Genomic DNA, 12812 nt, shown 5'->3' with positions numbered 1-12812 from the left:
GTGGTAATAGAAAGTTCTTTGCTTATCCAAAAAGCCCTTCAAATCTTGTTTTTCTTTTTTCCTTAGCATCTTCTACCTGCAAAAGCTGCTTGACTTTTGAGAATTCCTTACAGAACTACTAAATGTTTTATAAGGGGGAAGGAACTCCTGAAGGCTTTTTTCAATGGGGAGTAACAAAGCAAAAGGATCTGATTGTATTCCACAAATTGGTGGGTTTGGGAGACCACAGCCATAACCTAGGAATAATGTGAGATCTTGAACTAAGGGGAGTACACTTATTTTTCACCTGTCGTTCAGACCTAGGTAGTCCTCCTGGACTTTAACAATAAGAGCATATTAATGGAAGCAAGTGGTTACACAGGACAGGAACAGATGCAGCATTTATTGATGCTGCTTTTCCTTGGCTCCTTGGGTCTAGAATTGGGAGCACAGCTACTAGTGAAATTCTCTGTGTAGGAGGGTGCTGCCACAGTTGAGAAGACAGCCAAACTATTGCCACAGTGGTTTGGGAATAGAATGCACACACACTTCTATTGTTAGCAGTGGCTTACTAATGCTTCCATAAATTAAGCACTATTTTATGTAAGGAAAATAGATAGGTAAAATAATCATATAATGAACCTGTTTCATTTGAACATCCCCTGTTATTTAATGCTTCTTATTTAGAGGAATGAGGGGGATATGTCTGAATCACGTGAGGAGTGGAAAGTGGTGGCAGAAGCACTTTTTGTCATTGAGGAATACTTTAGGATAATTCATCCTTTTCCTAAGGTCCTTTTTTCCTGTGTGCTTTCTTCAAGTATGACCCTACTTTTGTCTGTTAAGGAGAGGTGTGACAGAGTCAGACTTTAGCCCATGTCTGTCTAAATTTGAATTATGAGAGGTAGAATTTTGCTTTTATAGCCTACGTGGACAAACACAAACTCAATGTGTAATTGGTCAAGAACAAGAACTGGAGTACTTATATTCTAAATTCAAGTTTCAGAAGTGTGCAGTGGAAGTGATGAGAAGAGGGAGGAATGGAGGCAAAAGAGGTAGTGTCACATCTTAAATAGTATTTGCTCATGCATCACCGTTGGCCTCTCCTCTTGGATGTGAAGAAAGCAAAGGGAAGGCTGGGTGAAGCAGAATAGCAGTATAGCATGTCTTCTGTAGCCTTAGCTATTCTGTTTACATATTGAAGCTTCCAAACTTGCCCTCATGACTCTAAATGTCTTAAAGATTAGTCATGCCTCCCCACTACTTTCTTATTATTCTTCAGCCATTTTGATAGTTCATGTGGTGGTGAAGACACATGATTATTGTGAAGAAAAGTACTTAAAAAGTCTTGTATCCAAAATTTCTTTATAATGTATTAGAGAAAAGCACCAAACCCCTTAAACTTAGCTATAATCAAAATGGAGCTATAAAATGAACAGACTGATTAAATAAACACCTTTTTAATGTTAATTAGCTTTTCATAGGAAGGAGAAGCCCAGAAGAGTAAGAAAAGTAGCAAGACTAGAAACAACAAGCCATGACAGACAGCGATGATTAGTTAAGTACCCATGACTTCATTGGATGACCTCCCAGTGTTAGGTAGAATAGAAAAACAGAACCACATGTGCTTTCCGCTTTTCATGAATGGCTGAATTCTGGACTGTGCTGTACCTGCATAAGCAAACTGTTTGGTTGCTTTGAATTAAAAAATAAGGTTGTGAATAGATTCCATTTGATTCAGTATATTTTGTTTAGACATGCCCAAAGATGCAAAAAGAGGAAGAATTTTAACTCTCAGTCAAGCAGTAAAGCACAGTAGTTAATAATGTGGAGCAAATTACTCTGTGTCTCAGTTTTCCCATCTGAAAAGTGAGGCTGTTAACCCCATAGAGTTGTGAAATTCAAATGTGACTATATTGAAAGCTCTTAGAACAGCTTGTAGCGCATAGTAAATAGTTTATAATTGTTAACTCTTTATACTATAATTATTATTGTGGTAGGTGGGCTCTTTCTGCCAGTTGGTACCACCTGTAATGGCTAACTCATAGGATTATGATAATGCAATGTCTGGCACATAGTATGTATTTAGTAAATATGATCTCTCATTGCTATTACTGTAGAGTGCTCCTAAGTAATACTTTTTTAGCATGTTGTGGATTATTGTTTGTCCTTGGAAGTGGTAAAATTGCAATAAAAATTGTTAATCGAAACTGACCTCCATCTTGATTTGTCAGAACTAATGGACCTTTATTTTGCCAGAGAGACCCCTCATTTCGAAAAAATAGCCTAAATTTGATTTCTAAGTTAGGAAAATATAAGATGTCTTAAAAAGATTAAAGGGTTTTGGAGAGAGAGAAGTTCTATGGGAAACATCCTATTTCTTGTACGAGTTAATTTTTCCAGTATGAGAATATTTCCTTTTGATAATATATTATTTTTAAGCCATCAAATTTTCATGCAAATCTTTATGAACTTTTGGCTATTGTCCTTCAGAGTTTTGTTGTCCTTCAAAACTTGAAATTCTGCAGAATTGCTTATTTTGTCTGATCTATTTCATAGGCCATTGAAAAGTATTGCCGAGTTAGTGGTGGATTTTCTGGAGTTAAAGATGTATATTCCTCTACTCCTACACATGACGATGTACAGCAGAGCTTTTTTCTTGCTGAAACATTAAAGTAAGTATATCGCTTTAAAAAAATTTTTAGACTAGACTAGTTTTGCTGTGTGATCACTAGATGATGAATTATGACTATGTGACAGGTTACACTAAATTTTATTGTAAATATCTTTTTATGTAATTGGATGTGTAAACTTTTTAGCTACATCTCAAGAAGAATGACTTAGACTGTAAGGTAGGTATTTTATCCAAAAAGTACTTAGTACCTGTTAAAATTTTTTGTTCCTTGTTCTTTAATGTGCATTAAAATCACCTGGAAGTCTTCTTAATACACAGGTAACTAGGTCCACACCCACAAAGTTTCAGTAGATCTGGAGTTTAGTCTAAAATTTTGCATGTCTAACAAGCTTCCACGTGTTACTGATAATGCTGGTCCTGGGATCATACCTGAGCTCCCTACTGTAGCTAATGAAATCTGTTAGGAATAATCATGCAGTTTTGATGGTACTAAATGATCATAGCCACTCATCCTCCTGATGAGGTTTACTGTAAAGATACACATAAAAGGAACAATGGAAAAGAGTAGACAACTTTATTTTGGTCTTATAATCAAAACCCCAGGTAGAGCTCTCTGTAAGCAGACCTGGAAAAGATGGAGGCTGTAAATATGTCCACTTCCCTGAAGACTGACCAAATAAATATCTCTTTGTACTCTCTTAAATTTCTTATTTGTATTTCTTGCATATCTGTACATGAAAGCCTTGTAAACATTTTATTTTTTCAACAAATGTGTATTACCAGGCACTGTTCAAGACACTTGAGGATGTTTCAATAGGCAAGCAGGACAAAAATTCCTGCCTTCTGGATTTTACATTCTAGTATACTTGTAGTTTACATTCTCATATATTACAATTAAAATGTACCTGTATCGAACTAAGTTTCTAAATGTCTATCCTAAATGCTATCTTATTCTAATTTTTCTTTTCTTACCTCTAGTACTGTTGTTTTCCTGTCTTTTTAGCTTATACATTATAGAATCATTTCTGCTTCCTCCTTTTAATATATCACCAGTTCTTTATGCTTCTTTCTGTTACTTTTTTTTTTATTTTGCTTCCTCCTTTCCATTTCTACAATTGACCCTAATCCAGCCCCTTATTACTTCTGGGATGGTTTAGAACATCTGCCTGGTACTCAGTTTCCTACATCTAGATGTTTCTCATTCTGATTTATCCTGTGTGATTAGGCTTGAGACTGTATACGTTGAAAGAGCACTGGACTAGAAAATAAAGCGACGGGAACTTTAGTTGTACACTAGCTACATCTAGCTGAATGAACATGTCAAAATAAAATTTCTTTGCTTTTGGTTTACATGTCTGTAAACTATGGAATTTGGCCCAGATTATGTAGTATCTCCTGTTTTATTTTTTTCTTTTTTAACTTTAGAAAAACTGTAATATAGGATAATGATTATTTGTGTCTTTTCACCTAGTTTTGCCACATTTCCTTCTCTTTCTTTCGGCATACACTCACGTATACACATAGTTTTACTTTTTTTTTTTTTTTTAGCTTTTCATTTTTCTGGACAAGTTGATAGTGACCAGCATTATGATATTTCAGCAGTAACTTTCAAGAAAAGGTCATTATCTTACATAATCACCATTCAGTTCTCACACTCATGAACCTTAATACTCACATAATATTGTTGTCTAATGTATAGTCCCATTTTCAGATTTCTCCAATTGTTCCAGTAATGTACTTTTTTTTTTTGTTTAATGCCAATTCAGGATCCAGTACGGGATCATTTGTTACTTTTGGTTGTCATGTCTCTAGTCTCCTTCAGCGCAGTTTTCCTATTTTTCTTTTATCTTTTATGAAATGGACATTTTAAAAGTATTCAGGCTAGTTGCTTTGAGGAATGTTCCCCATTTTAGATTTTTTTTCTAATTGTTTCTCATGATCAGATTTAGTTTAAACATTTTCAGCATGAATATTATATTGATCTGTGTTCTTATCATTGCATCCCTTAAAGAGACACATAGCAGTTTAGCGCATTATTGGTGATTTTAGGTTTGAGCATAGGTTATATTTGATTATTGTCATGTAAACAATCTTTTTTCTTTTTGTAATTAATAACCTATCTGTGGAGTGATAATTTTGAGACTGTGTGCATATTCTTTTAATCTTGTATTCTATTCTTAAACCAACCTAATGTACATTCAAATATTTACATATATATAAAGTTTGTTCTGTTGCATTTGTCTATTTTATATTTAATTGCTTCTGGCGGGAATGCCTTTATCCTTTCTATCAATTAATGCCTCTCATTTCTAATTTCAGTTCATATTTCACCTCTTGCAGACTGGCTTTCATAATTAATTCTTAAATCTCTCATCACTACAAACTTTAGCACTTTAGTACATGGCATAGGGCTGGAAATAGATGGTATGCTGCCTCATCCCCTTCGAGTACCTATATGGAATATCACCAGTTAATCTTGGTACTTTTCCTTGCCAAGTTCAGGCAGAATTCTTCTCAACACAACAGTACGCTAGGTAACCAGATAGATAGATAGATAGATAGATAGATAGATAGATAGATAGATAGATGGATGTTTGCTACAATTTTTGCCTTAAAAAAAATACATTTAGAACAATAAAAGTGAAAAAGGTCAAACAAAAAGAAACACACAAATAATTATAACATCACCTAGGCTAAGAAAATTGTCACTGTTGAGCAGTACATTCAGCATTGCACTTCCTGGCAGTGAAAGCAAAAAGGAATCATTCTGCACAGTGTCATTATCATTTTTGGGAGTTGAGGGAGCACATTTGACAAATGAGACAGAATTTTTTATGTTGCTAAATTATAAAATGACTTAAATTGGATAACTCTATGAAAATATTGAGCTATTAAGTGAACCGTATGAAATTACCCTTTTAAAAAGGGTAATTTGAATATTGGCAATTTAATACAGTTCGACCTAATACATAATGGTAATGGTAAATATTTTGAAAATATTTATTTTGTTTGAAACAGTGATCTTAGAGAAGATACAAAAACACTCAATCTGATTTACTCTTTATAAAAACTGATGTAAAAATACAATTGAATAAAATCATTTCTGTGAAGATGTAAATTAATGGAGCTGTAGTCTTATTGTAAAATTAGAGCTTAAAACTTTATAGAGGAATGAAGGTAAGTATGATCCCTTAAATATTTCTCAAAGATCAGTTAATTTAAATAGACTTTGTCAGAAGCTGTCAATTTAAGATTGTATATTCTACCAAATGGTGGGAATTTATTGGGAATTCATTAAAAGGCAACAATCAATGTGTTTTAGCTACCAGAGATGGAAACTGATTGTCACGGCAGTGGCAAAGTTAAATGAAAAAGCCTGTATTCTTGACCTAAGTTGAGGGTCATTTTACCTTTTACATGTTGTCATAGGTGCTATACTATGGATTAGTTATTGCTATAGATATGCCTTTTTCCCCAGAAGAGGCCATGTCTCCTACTTTATTTCCCTTAATAGTCCTTACTTCATTTATTAATATTTATCTAGCATATATACTGATGGCATAACAAAACCTATGTAATGAGGAAGGTCAGAGATAGATTCCTTCAAAGGTTCAAAAACTCTTATACTCTAGTACAGGAAATAAAACACATGCAATATATACAACAAATTTTAAATACATTAAGTGCATAAGAGAAATATTAACAAAATGCAGAAGTCTTTTAGAGAAGAGAGTTTGCTTAACCTGGAAAACCAGGGAAGATTTCCTGGAAGTAGTAGCATTTGAACCAGACTTGAAGGCAGAACTGGTATGCAGGGGAATAGCTGTAAGGTAGACCATGGCATATTAAGAATGAGATGAGAGCTCTAAAGGTAGATTGACAAACCTGAATATCTGATTACATATAAGGAGTTTCAGTAAGAAGGAAGAATCAGAGTTAATATTAAAGTTTCCAGTGCCAACCTGACTACAGTTTCTAATCAGCATGTTATTGCCTTTTAAATATTAATAAACAGTATTGACTTAGAAATGTTTATTGAACTATATAACATGTAAGATTTGGCATGTTTGTATATGTATGTTATACTTTGACTTTTAAAGTTTAAAATATGAATATAACAAGGTAATTTAAGAAAATATCCAAAAATAGAAGGATATGTTTCCAGCTTGAAGGAAACCATCAAGATCCCAGCATAGAAGATGAAAACAGACCCACACCAAGGCATAGCACGTTGAATTTCAAAACCCCTGGGGTAAAGGAAAGATCTCAGCTTCCACAGGGAGAGAGAGTAGAATAAAGTCTCATCGATATGGATTCAGGGTGGCTTCATACTTCTCAAGAATAGTCATGAAAGCTAGAAGCATTGGAGCAGTTGATTCATGAGAGAAAATTAATTCCAACTTAGAATTCTGGGTTTTTAGCCACATAAGGTATCGAAAATCCACTTCCAATCCTCTTTCTCAGTAAGTTTTTGGAGGATATGCTCCATGAAAACTGGATATAAACCAAAAAAGAAGACATGAATACAGGGAAGAAGTGAAAGGAAGATTAAGGGAATGATACATTGAGTTTGAGGAGGACAGAGGCTCTAGAGAAATTTCTTCAAGATTAAATTTATAGACTTTATATCTGAATATTTTGAGATGAGATTTAGACAGTTGGTGAAGATTTTAGGTGCATTATCACTAATAAATACAAGTCAGTTTGCTTTTTAAATAACGGGAGGAGTCGTGCAAGAAAGGAAAAGCCATGAATAGCTTTTAGTTAACATATGAACTTGTTTAAAGACATTTGGTTGGAGTCTTGATTGTTTTGTAAGAAGAGCTAAATGGTATTACTGCCCCCTCTCTTCAGCTGCAAGAAAGAGAAATATGTTCTTTGATAATGGCTTTTGTCCCTCCAAGGATTGTCTTATCCATTGGTTTCCGTGAAATAGCAGTTGGTCAAAAGTCTCTTAAGCTGAAAGAATTGCGAGAAAAGTAGCAGATAGAACACCAAGACTCCTAGGAGCAGTTCTCTAGCAGCAGCACTTGAATTGTTTAATGAATGTCTCCCACATAGATTCTCTATAGTTCTATCACTTTATACCATTTACTGTCATAAGCCTCTTATCAAAAACTTTGAAGGAATGTATTATTTTATGTATGTACCTTAGTGTCTACACCCATTCACTTAGATCTTTCATTGAATTAGATTTTCATTACATCTTACCTCAATTCTGTTTCACATTTATTTGAAGATCTGATAAACTGAAAGAAGTACACATTTTGAGGATACATTTCAACCATTTTTTCTGAGTTCATATATATTAGGCATTAGGCAGCTCAGAAATCACAGGTTAGTTGGAAACATAGTCTTCTTAAGAAATTTGTTATTAAAGGAAAGGGAAATAGCATAAAATTAAGATCAAATTTATCACCACAGTATGTCTACTTTGACTGGTATCAAAGTCTCTGGGGCAGAAATTATGTCTGTGTCTCTTGCTTGTGTGCTTTTTCCCTCCCTATCTCTTGAAATTCAGACTTTGAATATAGTAGTAAAATTCTGCAAAGCTATATAAGAATATGTCAATAATCTTAAATAATCAGAGTTATGAACAAAGACTTATGTACAAAGATGTTTATTGCTGTTATAAAAATAAGAGTCATTATTTGTTCAATAATAGCTGAATGGTTAAATAAATTATGGCACATCCACAATAGTATCACGAAGCCAAAACAATTGCATTTTTATAGACTTTTCACAGTATAATATTAAGTGGGCTATTAAGTCCACATGTGCATATGTAACACATAGATGAACATGGTAATAGTATTTCAACAATATCAAAATGTGAACTGTAATTTAGCTTAATTGAAGTTATTTTAGTTTTTAAAATACTTTTTGTTTTTGCCTCTGTAAATATTTAAAAACATCTTTAAACATACTCTATTTTGAAAAAAATAGGAAGGCTGGATCCCTGCTAAGTACCAAAACTAATTTTCTGTAGAACAAAACCTTAAATATTAAAAAGAGAAATAAAACCATGAAACAATTGGAAATTTTTTCCAACCCTGGGGATAAAGATGATATGATTCAAAACCCAGAAAACATTAAAGAAAAGAATGAAAATTTAATTACATAAAAATAAAAACGTGTACAAAAAAAGAGCACTAAATAAAGTAAAAGACAGATGGCACACTGGGAAAACTTCTTAAGATTAGAAATTAAGAAAAAATACTAAGCCTACTAAAAAAAGTAGTAGCAGTTCTTAGAAAAGAAATGGCTATAAACACGTGAAGAATGCTTGATCCACTTGTAAGAAATGAATGAAATAATAGATCAGATACTATGTTTTATTTACTATCACGCTGCTTAAGATTTAAAAGTTTGTGTTCTGGTGTTGGCAAGGATGTAAGAATCTAGTCACTTTCAGACACTCTAAGTGAAAGTACAATGGAAGTATATTCTTTTTCGTTGTTGTTGTTAAGGAAGCAGGGTCTACCCGTGGCCCGCGCCCCCACTTGGAAATATATTCTGAAAATATCCTTAAGTGTGTATTATCAGTACTTCATTTGTCCTGATAGTCTATATGAAATATTAATATCCTCAGTGCTTTAGTTTAGGGTTTTGAGTTAGAACAAGCATGCATGCAATCAACATGTTTGTTGATCTGTATATACATAACAGCATAGCACTTGTCATATTAAAATCAGTTGTGTAAACACTATAATGTGTAGCTCTATTACAGTGTGTGGCTCCTAAAAAATCAGGTTGTTTTTAATACAGCTTTTTTTGAATTATAAAAATAGTATGTGGATATTGCAAAATGAGTTAAATAGTATAGAACTGAAGAAATGACCAAATAAATAAATAAATAAATAAGTTTCGTTGTGCCTCACATCCAGTCTCACTTCCCAAAGAGAATACTTATTAAATAGTTCTTGATACAGCCTTCTGGAAATTTTCTGGGTATATGCAAACATATAAAAATATATATAATATATATCCTTTACCCTTTTTTCTCCATATGTAAGATTATATATAACTATTATTCTGAAACTTACATTTTCATCTTTTTATCTAGGAAAGGTTTCCATATTGGTATATATAAATCCACTGAGGAATGTTTTATAATTTGTTTGATCAGTACCCTATTGTTAGATATAGAGGTTGGTTCTGTTTTTTTGCTCTTATAAACAGTGCTGCAGTGAACGTCCTTTTACATATAGCTCTGCTCCCTTTGTGAAGATAAATGTTAGTTAGATTCCTAGAAGTAAAATGGATGGCTGGGGCAATGGCACGTGCATTTGATGTAACATAATTAAGCAAAATACGCTGAGAGAGCTAACTCTCCAGAAAAGTCAGAGCATTTTAGAAAATTAACTAATTAGAAATAGTTAAAATCAGATGGGTATTCTGAGAAGTATGGAAACATTTAGGCAGTACCTGATAGTGTGTAGTAAGATTTAAATGAACAAACCTTTTCAGTAAATCTTAGACAACAGAGTAAATCACTTCAAACTTGTTTTCTGTAGGTTAAGAAAATAGATGAAGGCTGGGCACGGTGGCTCAAGCCTGTAATCCCAGCACTTTGGGAGGCCGAGATGGGCGGATCACGAGGTCAGGAGATCGAGACCATCCTGGCTAACACGGTGAAACCCCCGTCTCTACTAAAAATACAAAAACTAGCCGGGCGAGGTGGTGGGCGCCTGTAGTCCCAGCTACTCGGGAGGCTGAGGCAGGAGAATGGCGTAAACCCGGGAGGCGGAGCTTGCAGTGAGCTGAGATCTGGCCACTGCACTCCAGTCCGGGCGACAGAGCGAGACTCCGCCTCAAAAAAAAAAAAAAAAAAAAAAAAAAAGAAAATAGATGAAAAGTCAAACAATCAGATTCTCAGGAAGTAAATGGAATGAAAGTTTCAGTGTTTGCTCACCCTTTTAAACTAGTGCTTTCTGGAATCCTTAATTCCACCTCTTTGTTCTTTATCAAGATGTGAGCTCTTTTTCTACTAAGTAAATAGTGATTAAAATATATAGACAATACAGTGTAATATATGAGACAATCTATCCAACAAATATTTGTTGTTAAATGCCTGATGTGTGCCAGCTGTTTTGTATGCTAGGGCTATATCAGTGAATATAATAGAATAATCCTGACATAAAAGAACTTATATCCTAAAAATTTCATTCAGTCTCTCCCTAACTTGTAATTATGCTGTTTTGAGTGCCTGCCTGTAAAAATATGCCCTATGTATTATCCAAACACTTCATTATTCTCTGTCCTCGTCCTCCTTTATTTTTCTTTGTAACACTATCATCATCTGTATTGGTCCATTCTCACACTGCTATAAAGAACTGCCCAAGACTGGGTAATTTATAAAGAAAAGAGGTTTAATTGACTCACTGCATAAGTGGGGAAGCCTCAGGAAACAAATCGTGGCAGAAGGGGAGGCAGACGTATCTTACATGGTGGCAGGAAATAGAGAGCATGTGAAGGAGGAACTGTCAAACACTTATAAAACCATCAGATCTCATGAGAACTCACTCATTATCACGAGAACAATATGGGGGAAACCACCCGCATGATCCAGTCACCTCCCACCATGTCCCTCCCTCTACATATGGGGATTATGGGGATTACAATTCCAGATGAGATTTGGGTGGGACACGGAACCAAACCATATCCCCATCTGACATAGGTGTGTGTTGTTCTTGTCTGGTAGAAATGCGGGTCTTGCTATGTTGCCCAGGTTGGTCTTGAACTGCTCGGCTCAAGCAGTCCTACTGCCTTAGCCTCCAAAGTGCTGGGATTATAGGTGTGAGTCATCACGCTCAGCTTGGATTTTTTTTTTTTTAAATCTATCTTCTTCCAGTAGAATGTAAGCTTCATAGCTGTAGGGACTTCTCCTTTTAACTATTATGATCTCCCTAGCACCTAGCACATGAGGCAGTGAGTAAATATGTATTGAGTTTGTTGATAAATTTTTAGTCTGTTAGGCAAGTAAAGAAGTTGGCTATTTGCATCTTTACTCTGATCACTCTTTAGTTTTTAATTATATCATTTTATCAGCTCTGTTTAAGGCATTACTTGATCATCCTGTATACAATTTCAAATTGTTCCCTTACTCCCTCTTATTTTTCCCTGCTTTACTTTTCATCATAGCACCTATCTTCCAACACTGCACATAATTTTCTTAAGCATTCCTCAATTAGAATACAAAGTACGTGAAGAGTTTACAGTATTTTTATATATTTGGGTTATTGTTTTATCCCCAGTATCTACAGTAGGGCCACACATATAATATGTATTTCAGTATTAAATGTTCGCTGAATAAAGGATTGAATCATTTGATTTCAAAGGAGACAGCTAAAAAACCCCAGCAATGTTACAAGATCTTGTATATAATAAGAATAGGAGGGGGAAAGAGAAGAGAATAATAGACCTACTTTATTTTCTGGTTGGGGCTTAGAGCTTGATCTCAGAATTCACTTAGTGTTAGGAGGTAGCTGATAATGAGTAAAAGAATTGATAAAGCAAGAAGAAGGGACCCAAGGAAAAATGTGAAAGCCGAGGATGTCAGGGCTGTGGATTTGTTTTCAGTAGAGAGTCAAAGGTCCAGGTGCCCACATAAAGGAGAAAAGCAGAAACAGTACAAACTAACTGTTGTTAGAAGTTACACAAAGTTGGTAACCTAGAAAAGTGGTTCTCAAACCTGAGAATCGTCATGAATCAGAATCACCTGGAAGCCTCTTAAAACGGGGTATGCTGGGCTCTGGACAGAGTTTCTGTTTAATAGGTCTAGAGTGAGGCCTAAGAATTTGCATTTTTAACAAGTTCCCAGGTGATGCTGATCCTGCTGGTCTGGGGGAATGACACTTTGAGAACCACTGATGTCTGTGACCCAGTGAAACATTTATGGAGGCAATTAGGGATTAAGAAATTAACTATACTGGCAGAGAACCTAGCATAAAGTCAGGTGGGCAAGTCTGCTTAACTGCTATATTTTTGTAGTTCAGTCTCTTCAAATAGATATACTGGAAGACGAGAACCGTGGTCTTCACATTTTTAAGTGCCTCCTATATCCTGTCACAGTGCAATCTAAACATTAGGCACTGGGACACACACACACACACGCACGTGCGTGCACGCATAAGAACACACAGAGTGAATTTCACTCGTACTATTTAGTATAAGCATCTTTCCAGTTTCAAAAGTT

The 12812-nt window shown here is 34.7% G+C and overlaps 1 protein-coding gene across 9 annotated transcripts in view; it reads left to right on the top strand.

Moving 5' to 3' along the window:
• MAN1A2 (mannosidase alpha class 1A member 2) overlaps nt 1-12812 on the top strand; it is a 175889-nt gene that overhangs the window by 140798 nt on the left and 22279 nt on the right. For all 9 annotated transcript variants that reach the window (XM_033199475.1, XM_033199482.1, XM_033199481.1 and 6 more), the window contains one exon: nt 2539-2654. In XM_033199475.1, coding sequence (XP_033055366.1) covers nt 2539-2654 — 116 coding nt within the window. The remainder of the gene's footprint in view (nt 1-2538; nt 2655-12812) is intronic.

The sequence above is a fragment of the Trachypithecus francoisi genome, unplaced genomic scaffold (assembly GCF_009764315.1).
Source record: "Trachypithecus francoisi isolate TF-2019V2 unplaced genomic scaffold, Tfra_2.0 Lachesis_group5, whole genome shotgun sequence".
Lineage (NCBI taxonomy): Eukaryota > Metazoa > Chordata > Mammalia > Primates > Cercopithecidae > Trachypithecus > Trachypithecus francoisi.
The sequence above is the reverse complement of the archived record's forward strand: the minus strand, read 5'-3'. Positions and strand labels throughout refer to the sequence as shown.